Source organism: Myripristis murdjan, chromosome 5 (assembly GCF_902150065.1).
Source record: "Myripristis murdjan chromosome 5, fMyrMur1.1, whole genome shotgun sequence".
NCBI lineage: Eukaryota > Metazoa > Chordata > Actinopteri > Holocentriformes > Holocentridae > Myripristis > Myripristis murdjan.
This window is the reverse complement of record NC_043984.1, coordinates 10,289,188-10,303,061: the sequence shown is the minus strand read 5'-3', so window position 1 is coordinate 10,303,061 and position 13,874 is coordinate 10,289,188. Positions and strand designations below refer to the sequence as shown.

Below are 13,874 nucleotides of genomic sequence, written 5' to 3'. Positions count from 1 at the left end.
ACAGGAATACTACAGGTGGCAGTGCATGTGTGTGCGCATGTGCAACTCCATCTGTGATCTCTGTCAATTCGATCATGACGGTGCATATCTGCAGAAATTAGGCAACATTTGACAAAATTGAAAAATTAATCTTACCATAGTGGATCCCAACAATAAGGAAACACTAACTAAACTAGCACTGTGAAGACTTCAAAGCCAAAAGTGAACCTTAAAATCTCCCAGCCAAACTGGAAGCCCCACATCCCATGACCTAAAGCCCAATAACATTCCTGCTAGGGCTAAAAAAAGCTGACACTGAAATGAAATTATGACATCATATCACTGGTACATCACATGGGCAATGAAACCCTCTTGATCTGAAAGGTAACTGGCCAAATTTTGCCATTTGGTCTGGGGAGACCTAAACTCTTACCGGGTCTGCAGACACTCGCCGCTGGTTTTTGTTGCTCTTGGGAACAGGTACATAAGTCCTAGGTGGTACCTGAGGGGGAAGAGTCTTACTCCGGGCCACAGGCTTGCCTCCTTGGTCCCCATTGGCCCTCCGGCCCCGTGGAACCTGCCGATCTCCATTGAGTCGGGACAGAGAGTCATTGAGGTTGTCGTAGTTGAACTCCCCTGAAGTCACTTTGGGCTGATCCACCTCTGGGGTGAACAGATTGACATCCCTGGGTATTGTTGAACCACGAGGTGGGAGGAAGGGGTTTTCTGATCTGGAAGAAGGGAGAATGGGATTTCTTGGTGGAATGGCAGGGGGAGGGTCATCTGGAAGAGGGGGGAAGCCTTTGGGGACAAACCCTAATCCAATTGAGTCTCCGTAGCTGGATCCTGAATAGTCCTCACCCTTGCGCACCTCTGGACTGTCCAGGATGTACAAAGGCTCTTTGACATAGCCTCCACGAGGAGGGGTTGCCCTAGCTGGAATGGACCGTGGCAACTGGGACTCTCCAGGCTGGTTCAACGATGAGTCAGATCCAGAAAGCCCCCTCAGAAGACTTCCTCCCGGCGGGCTTGGGATAGGTCGAGTGGGCACAGGTCGAGGTCGCTCTATGGATGACACAGAGGGTTTGGGAGCTGTCTTTGAGCCACTTTGGGTTGCCACTCGAGGGCTGGCTTCAACAGTACTGCCAGTACTCCCCTTGTCCTGTTTGAGTCTGGAAAGGGCGTCATACTCCATCTGCAGGGCCTCAGCTAGGACTAGCTCCTTCTGACTGAGGCCCAGGGCTTCCAAACAACCCCAGCCCACCTCACTGCTCTCCTTCTGGGTCTGGGCTGCCGACATGATGCCTCCACAGGACAGAAGAGGATGAGGAAGGAGGGAACAGAATGGGGAGGAGGAGGAATACTGCTAGGAGAACCTCTGTGGACACATGGAGCTGTGGAATATCCGCTGTTGAGAGGAAGGGAGGTAGAAGAGGAGAAAGAAAAAAGATAAGCTACATCAGTAAATTCACTTTTTCAATTTAAAATCAACAATGACAAACTATCCAGCTGTCTGAAGAAGACAGCAGCCATTTTTAAATCCCCTCTCCCTGATATGATATGAATAACTTCAGCTGGACCTTCAAGAGTTCACCTATGTTCATGTACTACAGAATGTAAGCAAACAGCTTATGTAGGTCAAGAGCTTGTGCCGGCATAGAGGTGTCTTCTGTAGACTATGTAGCAGGCCTATAGACCTACACAGGCTTAGGCATGGCCTGCACTGCTTAAAGCTAGACTATGGCCTGGATGACATTACAGTCGTACATCAGCATTTACAAAAATCTCAGTTTTCCTCATCGACACGACATGACCAGACCAGTACTTTCACATTAACACAGTTTGGAAAGAATTTTCAAAAGGCCCCCTTGTTTTGGATGGAAAACGGCTTAGTGAGGAAGTCCAAAACAGAGAAAAAAGATGTATTTTAAAATCTATGCGGCTTAGTGTGGACATGGCTTGAGAATCACAGCTGCTATGAAGCCAGAGGCAACAATTTGTAAGAATGGCTTAAGGGATTGGGAAGATTTCAGATTCAAAACAATGTGCAAGAACACAACATATCAAAAGTAAATTGTATTGAGAGGTCCTTGACAATACCCAAGCCAAGAGAAACTGAAATCATTTTACAAGGTCAATGGAATACCTCTTCACACTGGTTCATTTACAAAAAGGAAAATACCAAGTCAAAACCACAGTTCAAGTGCAAATTGGCTGTGAAGCATCTAAAGCAAATTGCATCTAAACAGATAAATGTATTCATGAGGGGCAAAAATGCTTTTAGACAAGTGCTTAGCTTTATCTGGTTAATATCAATCAATCTTTATTTGGGTATGGGTTGTGTTCGCTTTTATATCTGTTTTCTCCAAGTCGTGCATGCACGTGTGTGTGTGTGTGTGTGTGTGTGTGTGTGTGTGTACAGTATGTGTTAAACTGACTGTAGCCCAGATTCCTGATCCCCCATGGGCATGTTTAAACACACACACACACACACACACACACAGTGGTGAAAGTGGGTGGTATCTGAGAGAAGGTCAGAATTCTTTTTCCTCTCACACATTTCAGCAGTAAAGCATTTCTCAGTAAAAACTCTGTTTTGATAAACCAAGTTAGTTACAGCCATAAATGTTCATAGGTTACCTAGGCAACATGGAAGCATAGAGATACCATGTCATGCATGCTCTTCTAAGGCCCAACAAATAATACAAAGTGCTTCATTTGAATGTCTGGCATTGCATATCAGATTCTTGCTTGCATGATACATGCCTTGATAATGTTAAAGTACCAAAGCACAATCGATTTAAAAGCAGGATTCCTGCTCCTGAAAGCTCTACAGCTGAGGATGAAACCAGCAGAAACCTCAGCTGATGATCCTGTGGCTGCCACTCCCAGCCACTCTACACACTGTATTAGGAGCTACGCAAACAGCTTTGCATGTGTGTCAGTATGTGTGTGCGCATGTGAGTCTAATGAAAGAGAATGAGTGAAGAGACCAAGGGAGGAAAAAAGTAAAATCAGGAAAAAAAGAGATGGAAAAGAGACAAGAAAAGAGGGAAAGGACACACTATCCATTGTTCCATCCAATGATCAGGCCAAACTTGATGAGGCTTAATGTATTATTTTAAAGGTGCACTGCACAAAATTGCAGAGGGTTGGCTGAAGTGAAGGCCTGTTAAACTCAGCCAGCTCACTTTGTGTGGTGGGGATAGATGGCTGACCATCCCCTTGGCTAAAGCTTTTTCAAGTGTTTTAGTTCAGCGGCATCCTACCATCCAATCCTGTGTAAATTTATAGACTTAAACACTTTAGAAACAATCTATGATATACAAAACATACCAACTAATGGCCATACAACATCAATTTTACATTTTCCTGCCAGCTGCATTCCCAGTGTCCTCTGCATTCCTTCAGCAGCCTGGGCGGAGGTCACTGAGGCAGTCATGGCACCTTGCCACTGAGACATCAAGCTATGATCTCAAATGTTTTGGGCTCTGGATACAACGGGGGTTACAACATTATTCTTCTTTAGCTTCATGTTTATGCATCATAAGATTAACCTCCTGGGCAGAATTAAATATATTCTTAATTAATTATGACATCAACTGTCATTTTATATCTTGAACTGCAAGCTGATCTCCTCACTCTCTACCCAAAGGCAAACCTACACAAATCCCTACCACCACAGCAGAAAATGTTCTAGGGCAAACACTGCATTCCTATTACAAGTTATTTGCTCAAGCTTCTGCATCAACTAAGTACTTAACAGTCATACAACCAATTTTTGTAGTAATGAGGAAAAATGAAATTTTGCCATTTCCCTTCAGGTATAATGAAATGCGATGAAAATGTAATGAAAACACTTGAAAGAGAACCCAACTAGAGAGTGTAAACAAAGGCAGAGTTGTGTGAAAGAAGAGGGAGACTCCTTTGCACAAGACGTCTGATGCTATGCTGACATGATCAAGTGTCCCTATTTGATTATGGTGTCTTTGTTAAGCAGAGAGCTGGTGAGAGTTTACAGATAAGGGATACACACCATGACAGAGAGGAAACTGATGACTTGACAGCCCAATATGCCTCTGACACGCCTGCTCTAAGTGTTTAAAGGAGGAAAACACTGGACCATTGATAAAGAAAAAAATTAAAGAACTGAGGAATGAAAGTTACTGTGAAACGTGAAGCACAACAAAATGATGAGGATAAACCCATACTTAAAAAAGTATCCACCTCTTGACTTTCTGCACATGTTCTTGTGCTGCATTAGCTCAAGAGACATTGTGATTTTATCTAAAATCCATGAATGCTACTCTGCACAAGAATAAACTCATAGCGTTACAAGCAGAAAGTGAAAGTGCATACAGCTTATCAGTGTAACTGTGCTCATATATTGGGAAGACATGAAATCCAATGGAAGTAGGTTGAATTTACAAAGACAAAGCAAGGATACAGTAAGAAATGGAAAAAAGAGATGGAAAGAAACAATACAGGAGGGAAAGGACACACTAACTGTCCCATCAAGTGGTCAGGCCAAATTTAAAGACACTATTTGTATTATTTTACAGGTGCAGCACAAAAAACTGGATTGACTAAAGTGAGTACCATTTACAGTACAAATTAGATTTAAATGTAATAGTTGCATCTATATGGTTCTAATCGTCAGGCCAATTTACCAATAAATTATGTGCTTGAAATGAGAACCCTGTAGTCTCAACCATCAACTGGTGCAATTATTCCATGTTTTTGTATGCTGAGTCTAAAGACTCCACAATTCAATAGACCCCTGTCAGTTTTGCATGGTGCAACTGTAACAGTGGTCCAAACCATAAATAAACAGAATCTTTTCCTCAATACACAGGTGTGGAAGACAGGAGGGGGCACCACAATCAATGAACCACTTGTCAAAGTTCTACCCATCAATTTAATGACACTTTTTAAGAACACAGACAAATAATATTGTTGTTTATTCTGCTATTATGAGTTTATTCTTATAAAATTACAACTGCATTCTTGCAAACTTTATCTTATATCGCTTTTTTCAAAGGCTAATGTCACAACTTTAACATCAAAACTTTACTCTCGTGCCATTACAACTTAATTCTTTATTTATTTGTTTTTTTTTGTTTTTTTTTACAGTGACCGTAAAACACCACCAAGATATCAAAACACCTTTATAAAAGGATAAAGTTCCTGTAGCAAAGAAATTATACTCATTCACCCAGGCTACAATGCCTCACTGGCAGAAACCTTTCATAACATACATTATTCATTCATCATCTTTAGGTTGGGTTAGTAACACATTTCATATTTCTTTTCCTCAAGACAACTCTGATTTTATCTCCCTTGCTATTAAGTCTTATGCCATGTCCCTTACATACATTCAGCACAAGAAAAAGATTACCTTGACGCTGTACTACACAGCATGTCTTACAGAAGGTCCCTTTCTTTCCCACAACCCAAAGTAATATTTTATTGTAATTTTTACACACAGTAATGTTTAATGACATGTTTGAGAACAACCTAATAAAGTACTGTTGGGGAAATGATGTAACAGGAAGGGAAGAGCCTTCCTTTCAGGAAGCAGAGTGGCAAGAGCATAAAGGCTGGTGGAGAGTTTGGTTGAACTGCAGTATTTAATTAATTAAATGAATAATAACTATATTATAAATAATATTAATGTGCATAAATCTTTCAAGATGCACAGTGGATACATGTTATTGGTTTTTGTTTTGTTATATCTTAGTAAAAGGTCATTTTTATTTTGCTGACTCAGGGCAATGTTTTGCAGCTAGGACTACTTTTCAGGGGAATGTCAGGCTCAGTTCATGTAATTTCAACTCTGTAAAGTTTATCAGTGAAAAAAAATCATTGTTTCTACTTCTCTCATTAAATAAATGTTATGGAAATACATTTTCCTCCATGTTTTAATACCCTTATCACACAATGTTGTCTTGAGGCAATAAAATAATTTGGGATGCTGGGGGGTTTAAGTGAAAAAAAATATATGATACATTGGTAGGGGTCCCAAAAAAGATTAAAAGGAATATGGTTGTGTATTTTTTTTCCCATGAAAAAAACAACAACTATGTGCAGTAGAGGGTTTAAAAGGCTTGGTCAAAGAAGGTGTGTATGAGACAAGGCCTTGGGCCAGACATGCTGGCAAACACAGTCATCAGGTGCAGACGTCAGCAGTTGGACCAGTCACCCACAGTGTATGTGTTGTGCCCTGCAGGCCCAGAGGAGCTGAGCTGAGCTGGGAGCTGAGATCATTTTAAATAATTAGCCCAAACAATGACTACGTTATATGTGGGCAACAATGTTTACTGCTGCCTTTTAATTCCTGCTAATTATTCTGTGCATATACTGTTTTGTATTATATTCTTTTTAACTATCCATGTATTGGGAAGTTACAACATGCAACTTTTTCCACATAAAAACAACAATAAATAGACAGAATGTTATACATTATCAGTCTGACTGGGTTCATTTACTGAACGTGGCTTTTAAGTAATGTCAGGGCATTTTGGCATATAAAAAGCATTTGCAATCACCAGAGAGGAGCTGGTTATGTGAGTCAAAGTGAGGTTACTATCCAGAGAACAGGAAGTCACAGAAACAACAAATCATAAAGCACGCATTTGTTTTTTATTGCAGCTTGGCAGAATTCGCTGTGTGCCTCTTGAACACCTCTAGAGGCTTTACAGATGCCAGTTACATCAGCCTCTGACTGGCTCATCAAGATGGCTTAAAAGATGCTGGGGTGTGAACTTCACTAACTGCAACGGAAGAGGGCAGGACAACTCGCTTCCTGTCTGAAGTGGCCACACTTGAGCTGGGTGAACTTTTTATACCTGCAAAAGTGGGGTTCTCCTGATATATGGTTGCTGATCCTTAATATATACTGCATATCGCAGAATTGGCTGTATAATAATACCATCTTTATTGTCATGTAGATAAGTATCATGATAATATCATATTGCCTGTTTCCCAGTGTGCAGACTGTGCAGGGGAACTTGTCTTTAGGGTTATTTCAGTGTGGACAGGGGGTTTTTGGAAAACACAGTTTGAGAGGAAACAACACGGAGAAAATCATGGGAGTCACCAAAACTTGCAAACAGCAAACAAACAAACAAATATATAAGTAACTGAATAACACAAACATAAACAAATGCAATCAATGTCTGATCTAAAACTTTGCTAAAATCTAAGATGATACTGAGAATGGGAAAAAGAACGAAGATAAGAGCAAAAAGACAGAAGAATATTCATGAATGTTTACGTGTAATCTAAGTAAGATGTATTATGCATGTAATAGGCATATTAAATGTAAAACGTGATTATAAAATGACAATAATGATATCTGCACAACATATCATGAACCTCATGGTCCTTCATCCCTTCTGGTTTGGTAATCTGATATTCAGCCGGGATAGTCACCAGACAAATCAGACTGGGGAGGTGGTGACACCCATGGGGGCCTGGGTGAAGGGTGGGGATGGAGGATGGGTTGACAGAGAAGGGGGGTAGGGAAGGATGGAGGGGATGGAGAGAGGATATCCAGCCCACTGCAATGTATCCCTCACACAGACATAAACCCTTTCAATTAGGGTTGAGGGCAGGAGGGCGGGTGGGGGAGGAGGGGGGTCCCATATGGAAAGAACAAAGAGCTGGTGCTAGGCTGTGTGTGTGGGAGTATGTGTGTGTGTGTGTTGGTGGGTGGGGCATGGGTCACAGCGGCTGCCCTTTTGTTTCTTGCACCCCGAGCTCGGTGAATGTGTCTGAGTCTGACCTCACTCACGTGACACACACACACACACAAACACACACACAAACACACTCCAATGACACCCAAAAACAGGAACAGAGAGAAATGCTGACAGGACATACCCATCTTGACATGCTGTGAGACATGCGTACACACACACACACACACACACACACACACACACACACACAGAGCTGTGATGGTGTTAGCTGATGCCAGGATTGGCTGACCTGATGATGAACTAATCTGTCAATCATCAGTATCACTTCACCCCCATCCCTGCAGGCCATTTCAACCAAATGGCTGTTTGGCTTAGAAAATATCAACTGCAAAGTCACTCGGCCTTTTTTATGTGCAAGTTTGTGTGCAAGATAAAAGGATTATGCAATGTATTCATCAAGGTGTCTGCCCAGCTTATCTCTGACACTGCTTTCTACTGGCCAGTGTGAAAAGCTGTTTCTGGACTCCAGGCCTTTGTCTGCATGAGGATACACTGTGTGTGTGTGTGTGTGTGTGTGTGTGTGTGTGTGTGTGTGTGTGTGTGGAGAGAGGGGAATGAGGAAAATACAGCGCTAGAGAGAAAGTGAGAGAGAGAGAGTTGATCACTGAGAGTTGATCACTGAATCCAGGTGACATACAACTGTACAGCATCTATGTGGCTCATTTACCAAACTTTCCTCACATTTTTCATGGCAACAAACCATTTTGCCAATCATCTGGACACACTAAAAAATTTCACACCATACAATCAAAATCCCTTGATTTTCTAATTTGAATTTTTGTTTGCAGATGCCCCACTGGGCCTGCTGGTGGCACTAGAAGGAAGGTCATGGGTTTACCAAAGTTCCTAGGTTTAATATAAATGTTTAAATTTTTAAAGCAATACAAAACCTTTTTGAAATATTAGTGTGCAACATTAACAATTTGACCTGTTGGTGGCACTAGAGGGGTAATAGGTTTGCCCAAATGCATTTCCTGCTACAGTCATCAATGTTGTCACCAAAATTCTTGTCCACTTCAAAGATTGAGAGATATGACCCTCTGAACCCTCCGATAAATGACAACAGATTAGAAAAACTGTAATCAATTACTTTTGTTAAACAACTAAACAATTTGCTGACTAAACATTTCAGCACTGCTCTCATTCTTATTGTGTTGCTCATATGAGAAATGAGGCTTGATTACATCCAGATTGCTTAGCACTGATATCATAAGATCATTCCGGCCACATCCATATCCTGGTTTCAAAGTCCAACAGTTCCTGTAGTGTAATGGAGATAGCAGCTAGTAGTCAGTCCAGTCTGACTACCTCCAACTGTGAATCACCACTGTTTGCACAACAGGTCTCCACAGTGTGTTATTTGTGGATCAGAAAAGTTTATGCCTTCTGAGTTTTGTTTAGAGTTCTTGCTCTGGGGGAGGTAGGGTGGCTTTGTATGGAATTGGTAGATGGATCTAGAGCTGTGACTTTCCTCCAAAATAAATTTCGAATTTCGATTGCCCTATAATGTCAAATATCGAATTATGTTCGAATTTTTAGGGTCAATTTTAGTCTATTGTTTAGCCTATTGATATGTACAATATGGGTGTCATTTACGGTCTGTCCGCCAGAGGGCGTTTCAACCATATTAACAAGCGCTTTCCTTCTGAAAGGCACAACATTAATAATGATAATCTGGATGTATTTACGATCGTATTTTAATAAGCACGCTGTGATTTCAGTCTCCGGGACCGGTTCTGCTGCTGCATTGTTTTCAGCCATGCTGTAAACTTCCTACAGGTGCGCGCTGCACTGATGCATGCCCACACTTTTTTATCCCGCGCACGATCACGCGTAACGTTGATTTGCGTCGTTACGCAACGTAAACAAAGACACACACACACACACACACACACACACACACACACACACACACACACACACACACATTCGAACGTGAATTTCAGCAATCGAACGTTATATCCCTCCCTCCAGTTCGAATTAATATCGAATTTCGAAGTTCGTTGTCACAGCCCTAGATGGATCACTAAACTTCATGTAGGAGGGCCTGCTACCCTATCAGAAAAGTGATTGGACCAGTGATGTAATGAGTTCTTAACTGTAATGCTGACAAGATGTTGGCACTCTGACCTCCCACCATCTTTTATGCTTCTGTGGATTTACAGCTCTGAATATATGGCCCTTTTCGATTGTGAAGGTTGAACCTGGACCCTTCCTCAAGCTGGGACTTACTAGAACCTGTTAAGTTCACGAGCTGTCTTTTGTTTCCTTTTCCACTGCATGGAAAACCAGCCATGAAAGGTAGGAGGTGCTCCAAACTTAATGTTTTTGTGGTCACTTTACTTTATTTTTCCTGGATACTCTGCTCTCCCAAATACAGTGAATTTTGCCAAGTCGAGATCCCACTGAATACTGTAAAAAGACAATTAAAAGCTGAGTGAATTATAATCAAACTAACTTTGAAGCATCAAGCTATTTAACTAACTTATTTTAGCTCTCGCTTGTTGACAGATTACATCAGCCTCTGACTTTTTTTTTTTTACAGTGTTTTTTGCCCGCAAGCAGCGGGTGGCTTTCCTACATGCTGCCTCCTCCAGCAGCTGCTCCATCAGTAGCTGTTGTGAGGAGACTGTCTTCCCATCAATGTTCTGCTCACTGCCCTGGGACAGCAGCAGTGCTCCATCATTACAGGTATGTTGTCTATTAAATTGAGCACATGAGGCATTCAGAGCAGATACTTTATTTTCCCCAAATACTTATCAGGACATGCACTCTTGCACTTTGCATTGCTTTGTTGTTTGTTTTGCAGTTTGATTTTTTGCTGAGTGCTTTTTCCTCTGACAGTGCACACAGAAGTACTGTCAAGTCATTGCATGGATCAATCAAGACAACAGTCCCACTTGCTTGTCCTAAAAATTTGTGGAACTCAAGTTTTCCCAGGCTTCCCAAGCCAGGACTTAATCAGGTTCCAGGAACTTAACCTGTAACCACATCATTGCCAATGCAATGTTTTCAGAATCTGTGAAATAACCTACATGGCATGGCACAGCACAATAAGTTCTTTCAATAATATGTGGATAGTTTTTAAATAAAGCTGCTAATTAGATATAAGATAAGATATTCTGAGCCAATATTCTGTATCTATTAGCCTAATCTGGCAAATGTCAAACACAATCCTCCACTGAAACCCAGTACTAATCATGAATCAATGTCTGGTAAAGTGAAATCAAGCCAGGTTAACCCTTTGAAACCTATTTACTTCTTTTGCTAATTTAATCTAACAATTTGCTAATTTTATTTGAAGTAAATTCAGCATCACTGTTTCTTTTGCTTTTTTAAGTTTTTTCTTTTCTTTCTTTCTTTCTTTTTTTTTTAAACTAATGTTCCAGTAATTTTTTGCTAATCTGCTAAAAGCCCTTTGCCTTGTGTTTTTGAAAGAAACTAAGTGAGTCCGCTCAGGATTCAAAGAACTTCCCACAGACAAAGAATGCAATATCATCACTTCAACAATAAATATGTTTTACATCAAACTGTATTATATCCATCACACCATAAATGAACAACTCTGACTGGACCACATCCCATTTTTTCTAAAAGCACAATATCCTCTCTATATGTCTAACCCAACATAGGCCTACTATACACTTAACTTAACACCTGCACTGTGTAGACACTGTTGGACAGATTCTTCATAGCTTATAAACTGGCTATGACAAAGCAGGTTTCCGACAAAGGCTGCAAGACATGACACAACATCAACCACCTAAAAGGCAACCCTCCTGTTATGCCTGTTTGTTATTATAGTTTTGACACGGGCCTGAAGGTCTCCATATGCTGATCTGACATCATCAATAAAGCTGCATCTTTCGCTTTCTCTCTCTCTCTCTCTCTCTCTCTCTCTCTCTCTCTCTCTCTCTCTCTCTCTCTGAAAAAAGCAAAGTCATGAAGCCTGCAAAAACTGTGAACCTAACAAGAAAAGCCCAAAACACATGGTCACAAACAATCGCATTTCCGCAGAGCAGTAAAAGGGTGTCAACAAACACGATAAAAGCATGTTTTTACATCACACCGAACCTGCGGGACTATTTGAATTATAGGTGAATGTTTATTATTATTTGACAGCTGCTTCTACCGCTGCAAGCCCCCAGCATGCTCCTGCTCGACTGTTATGGTGCAATATTTTCGCAAATATCTAGCTCGTTCCCATAGAGAGAGTTACACCAAAGGCCATTCAAACATCTGGCTATTTAATGTTGTTTACTTTGTCGGTAAACATCACCTTCCGGCAGAACTGAGTTTAAGACCTTTTCGCAATCTTTACTATTTTGTCTTCTTTTCGGGTGCATCCACAACACCAGTTCGCATTATTTAATAAAAAACTTTTGTAATATGCTCTCCCGTTATTCGTAACAGTCAGTAACAGAAACACCAGGCGAGCAGTGTGAACCAATCCTAAAAGTTTAAAATGCATTGAAAGTAAGTGGTGCTTCGTGGGCAATGTGTGTGCCGAAATTACCACTACACCCTGAAGATTTAGAGGAGGTCTTAAGTTATGTTTTAACTAGTATGTGCCGTTCCCAATAAGCATGGCTATGCTTAATGGTCAAAATTTTGAATGGCGTTTGGTGGAACGGTCTCTCCAGTTGCGTGCATCTGGGATACAGACGAGCATGAAATAGCGCAGTCCACAGAGTGAGGCTATGGCAAGTGGACAGTACTAGGCAGCGACTTCGCCGACCAGTGAAATGCATCATGATGTTAAAACGAGCGCAGTTATTAGCAAAGCAGTAATACAGTGATGTATCCCTTTCAGTTAAATTAAAAGAAGTATTATTAATCCTTACCTCTCGGTCTATGGGCGCCTGGAGAGGGCGGCGGTTGCCATTTTAAAGCGGTTTACTTTCCTGCCAAAAATTAGATCGATTCCTTGAATTGTCGATTCCTACCTAGATTCCCAGCAAATTAATGGGTCCCAGGCACTGCACAGGCAATATTCCACAAATTTACAAAGTCCAAGCAAAGCCTCTCTTTTCCTGGTTTAAAATATTAATTGTTAAACAATACAGTCCTCTCCCTCCACGGTACCCTCGGCTCTTTTGTAGCCGACTTGCTGTGGAGGTTTTCGGCTTTGCCTCGGCCTCTCCTCACCAGCTGCAAAGGGCTGCTGTCAAGATGTACACAACACAAAATAATGTCACTTCCGGTTATTTTTTAAAAATAAAGCTCCAGTGGATGGTTGCGTGAGTTCACTCGGGTTTTATTCGACTCGAGTTTTATTTTTTTAACGGCATTCAATGACCAGCAACGTAGTACATATAAAAGTAGTCTATTTAATAAGAAAACGTTTTGTTGTTCGGTTCATTCCACAACTTGAGCGTTTTTTTTTCAACATGACAAATTTTGTAACTTTATTTTGAACTGAGCGTTTTTCCGGTCTCATTCTGGCTAAATCTGTCACGCTTGATAGAGCACGAGTCATGAGATGAGAGACAGCGACATCTATCGGATATAACTTTCAACACACCGTATTTTAACAAGCAAGTGCACAAGTGCACATATTATTTCCTGATGACAGAGTTTACAAGAATGACTATTTTTTTTTTTTTTTTTTATCATAACTTTGACTTAACACTGTTACTCCCTGTTACGGTGCATATGCAGACAGAACAAAAATCCTCTCAAAATGGAGGTCACTGGGTCAGAGTTTTATTAATTAATTGGATGTTAATGAAAAAATCCAACATAAAACAAACAGTCTTTAAAAACAGGGATTAGCGATTTGCATTGTGTTGCTGATGCTATTTTGTTGTTTAATATTTTAGGCTACTTTTGTTATAAACATTTCACACAGCAGCCATTTGGACAAGAAATAGCAGGGTAAACAGGTGTTACTAATGACAAAAATTATGGTTCTGAACTTAATGTCATTAGTAACACCTGTGCATGACTGTTGTGAAAAAGGTCTATCCCACAGCTCGCCAAAAGCCATGTCACTGAGAAATATTGTCATATGGCTACTTAATAGGAAAACAACAGTGTTCTAAACAGTATCACTGTCAGTTAAAAAAAAAAAAAAAAAAAAAAAAATTCAGGGAGAAACGCAGCATTGAAAAGGGAGAACTCTCTTCTTCC

At 40.8% G+C, this 13,874-nt stretch overlaps 1 protein-coding gene across 2 annotated transcripts in view; it reads right to left on the bottom strand.

Moving 5' to 3' along the window:
* Window positions 1-12,872, bottom strand: part of pik3c2b (phosphatidylinositol-4-phosphate 3-kinase, catalytic subunit type 2 beta) — a 71,223-nt gene extending 58,351 nt beyond the window's left edge. For both annotated transcript variants that reach the window (XM_030051960.1, XM_030051959.1), the window contains exons 1-2: window positions 12,587-12,872; window positions 413-1,387 (exon numbers count right to left, since the gene is read on the bottom strand). In XM_030051960.1, the coding sequence (XP_029907820.1) occupies window positions 413-1,279 (867 nt within the window). In that variant the 5' untranslated portion in view covers window positions 1,280-1,387; window positions 12,587-12,872. The remainder of the gene's footprint in view (window positions 1-412; window positions 1,388-12,586) is intronic.
* Window positions 12,873-13,874: the final 1,002 nt, after the last annotated feature.